Here is a 3739-nt window from a genome sequence, read left to right as displayed (position 1 = left end):
GAGAGAGAGAGAGAGAGAGAGCGGTGTTTGAATGTACGAGAATTTAGAAATGATGGAATTTCTGTGTGTGGGTTAAACGGTGGTCTAGTACAGTATGGTTGAGTGGACATGCAGGTGGGAAGGTGGTGGTGTGCTAACATGAATGTGTTCTTTGAAGATGTTTTTCAAGAGGACAGAGGTTATGTGGATAACATGAGCTATAAACTACCCTTCAATTTTTCCAGGGCTCTTAGCTTGCGCACATGCCAGCCGTCGGCAGTGGCTTCTGATGGAAAAGCATAGTGAGCCCACCAGAGGCCCACCACGCCCCTGCACTAATGTAACCGCTTCTTCACCGTCGGCAATCGGCACGGCACCAGGTCCGCCTTCACGTTCAGCTCTGATGGTAGCCGTTTGAGTGGCGGGAGCACTATTGATTGGCATGGGAGCTCTGCACGCTGCTGACAGAGTCTCTCTCTCTTCAGTTCTCTCACTAAAACGGCAGTATCACGAGGCATGTGCACGTTCCCCCGGCCGATTGGCACTCGAACACCTCACCGTACCTCTCTTCGGTGAGTAGGCATGTGCGCACTCTATCTGTACGAATGGGCTAAGATGGGCGGCGCCGGTTGTGAATCCAGCCCAAGGATCTTTTGAAATTCATGTTTTCTCGCGGAGCGGCGCAAGGTCTATCCGCCATAGCTGCAATATTGTCATGTCTGCACAGGTCTCCAACGAATTCTGGCGTCTCTTTGCCATCTACATCAACAAACTGTGCAAAGAACCTAGCTCTTCTTCCACGCAGGAGCAGCTAGAGGACCAAGTCCTTCCTCTTCTCGATCGCCTCGACTTTCTCTCTCACTGCCGCGATCTCCAAGCTCTCGAAACCATTCTAACCAGCCTCTACGCCGCAGGCTACCAGCTTCCTCTCTCCTCCCTTAAAGCTCTCTCTGCCGACCTGCTTTTCAAAGGCCTCTCAAAACCACGCTTCGACGGCGTTGCATCAGATGTCAAATGCAGCAAAGTCGCATTTGGTTTAGCCAAGCGCTCCCTGCATTACAACTTTCACGATTTTCGTGAAGCTCTTGCTGCTGCTCTTACAAAGCTGACTCCAGACAGTAAGTTGTCAGACAATGCTCTGCAAATGAGGCTTTGTGCTCTGGAGGAAGAGATTTGCTGGAGCATTTGCGACGAGAACCAGCTCTTACAGGTGCAGAAATTGTGTCTAATCTGTTTCTGACCAGAATTCGTCTTATATACGTTTTCTTTTACACGCTCTGATATGTTATGAGCATCTGGTTGGTCTCTACTGTTTGAAACAAATACAAGGAAGAAGGAGAATATATCTGCTGTAATTGATCATAGTAGGTCTTCATAATCTCAGCTAGTTTCAAGACCACTAAGTAGTGAGTTGGTTCTCAGCTTCTTATTTCTTTTACAGAGCAAAATTCTTGTGTTGAAAATGTTTCTTATCATCGGTGTTGCCTATTACCACTCCCAAAGTCTGATTAAAGACTTTGCAATTCCATAATTCATTCTAATTCCGATTTCAGTATGTAACGGAAGCTGATGAACATGTGAGCAACAATGTGCGTAATCCTGAAGATGGCCAGGAGTCCATACTGGCAGAGGAAGGCAGCAGATTAGCTGGTTTTATTCGATGTGGCTTGCAATCACAGGATGCAAATGCTCGCCTGCAAACACTGAAACTTGCAGTGGCATGCAGTTTTCATTCCTATTTTGTTTTCACCAAGTTTTTCCCTCTGTTCCAGACAGCTTTGTACCTTGAAGACTTTGATTTTCGCCAATATGTCTTTGCTGCTTTGATGGATTTGATATACATGCACCACAAAAACCTCTCATTTAGTGCCATTTCCCACCTCGTTTTGCCCTTCCTATATGCTCCAACCGTTGGGCTACAGCTTGTAGCAGTAATTGGCTGTGGTGAGCAAACCTTCTTTTGATTAGCTAGCCCCTTGTTCTCTTATACACATGTGCCGAACATTTTTATGAACCAAGTTGGCATCGTGCCATTATATTATGAATCAGCCGAATACTGATTTTGTTGAGCGCGCTGCAAGTTTTTGTGGTTTCATCTTTATCAGCATCAGATGCTGGCAGCTGCTCGACTGGTTATTACGATTTTATTCGTTTACCAGTTTTGGATGCTGATTTGAGGCTGTGAAACAGGAAGGCTTCTCCTCTATGATTGCTTCCCAGAAGAAATGGAGTGTTTATTGGGTGCAATGATGGAGCGCTATGTGTATGATCAACACATCAATGTGCCTCCTAATGCAAGGTACAAAAAAAAAAAGTAGAACAAACAATTAACTGCCTTCAATTCTGCACCAAATGCTCTTGTTATAATAAAAGTCCAAAATTGGTCATGTTTGTTGCGCTAGTTATGCAAGAATATTACTTTTGAAGTCCACCACGTTCTTTGTTGCAGGAGCAAAGACGATCACAATGGCAATCTCAAGCTCAAAGCTGTGGTGAAGGCGTTGCATTGCTTCTTTCAAGAATACTCAGGGGGAAAGAAATTACATCAAGATGAGATTGCAAATGCTCTGGTGTATATGTGCTTGGAGAAGGTAGAAGAGGGTGTCATACTTCTTGTGCATGGGAGCAATCAGCAGGGTCTTTGCATGAAGGACAACCCAGAGAGGTCAGAAGAAGCAAGGCGGTTGCACTTGGTTCTTCATTTTGGGCTAAGCATCAGTGAAAACACATTGGATGCACTGCTTGATAGCCTTGTACTCAATATCAATGAGCAGAGGGGGGCTGCTCCTGTTCCACATCCCATGGCGAGCTTACTCTCTAGGAACTCTTGTCGGGATTGGCTACTTCAAAGTTCTCTGTAGAACTATCTTTTGAGGTTCAAAGCTTTAGAGCAGGCTAACAGGAAAACCTTTGCTGGATGTCATGCACCTGTTAGTGAGTCTAGTGCATGGTAGAGGAGACCAGTTGAACTGAATGTCAAAAAATGAAGTAATATGAAAGTCATAAAGGCAAGATGGTTTCTTCAGAAACTTTGCATCTACAGCAAATACCATTTTTCAATCCCACTTAAGTATTTTCTAAGCCCACTCTTCTTTTCCTAACCCACTTTATACTCTCTAGTTACTATCCAAAGAGCTTTGTCAAAAACAAGATGGCTACTTTGTTGCTGCCAGAAAAGGACTCGAATTTGTATCTCCACTCGGCCTCAGACCCTTAACATTCAGTCTCCTTTCTAGACCCTGTGAAGGACTTCATTTTTCGAAAGCTTAATAATAAGAAAGGCCAACTTATTTGTGGAAAACCAGGGATTGGCACCCCCAAGGAAGAAGGCAGGACCTGTAACATTTCTAAAATAATGTAGTGCACTAATTAAGCGATTACATCTGAGATGGGTTTCCTTGGGCAGTGACAATTGTATTACTTGAGATTGAACTGATGCGGTTGATGCACCAGATGGAATGTAGATGGCATAACTCCAAGTCTTCTACATTTTGCCAGGGCCAAGAAGAATTCATTTTGGCAAAGAACCATCTTTCCCACATTTTTGAGTGACATGTTCTCTAGATTATTAAAGGTCAGTGACCATATGAAGAAATTTCTCTGAATTTCCACGTTGCAACCAGTCTTTCTGCCAATAGTTTCACATCTAGCAGTCCAATTCTTTCCAATCCTTCGTTAAGGTACAAATATTAAAAACAATCCCGGGGATAGTAGATATGGAGATGACCCACCCTACAGGAAGTTTTCCTTAAGTTTCGGC

At 44.1% G+C, this 3739-nt stretch overlaps 1 protein-coding gene across 1 annotated transcript; it reads left to right on the top strand.

Moving 5' to 3' along the window:
• Positions 1-294: 294 nt before the first annotated feature.
• LOC147432516 (uncharacterized) lies at positions 295-3482 on the top strand. Its single transcript, XM_086491594.1, has 4 exons — positions 295-1189; positions 1533-1923; positions 2170-2278; positions 2429-3482. Exons 1-4 carry the CDS (start codon positions 695-697, stop codon positions 2838-2840), a joined length of 1407 nt encoding a protein of 468 aa, XP_086347720.1. The 5' UTR covers positions 295-694; the 3' UTR covers positions 2841-3482.
• Positions 3483-3739: the final 257 nt, after the last annotated feature.

The sequence above is a fragment of the Adiantum capillus-veneris genome, chromosome 20, assembly GCF_014529385.1.
Source record: "Adiantum capillus-veneris isolate H3 chromosome 20, ASM1452938v2, whole genome shotgun sequence".
In the NCBI taxonomy this organism is placed as follows: Eukaryota; Viridiplantae; Streptophyta; class Polypodiopsida; order Polypodiales; family Pteridaceae; genus Adiantum; species Adiantum capillus-veneris.
This window is presented reverse-complemented; position numbering and strand designations above follow the sequence as displayed.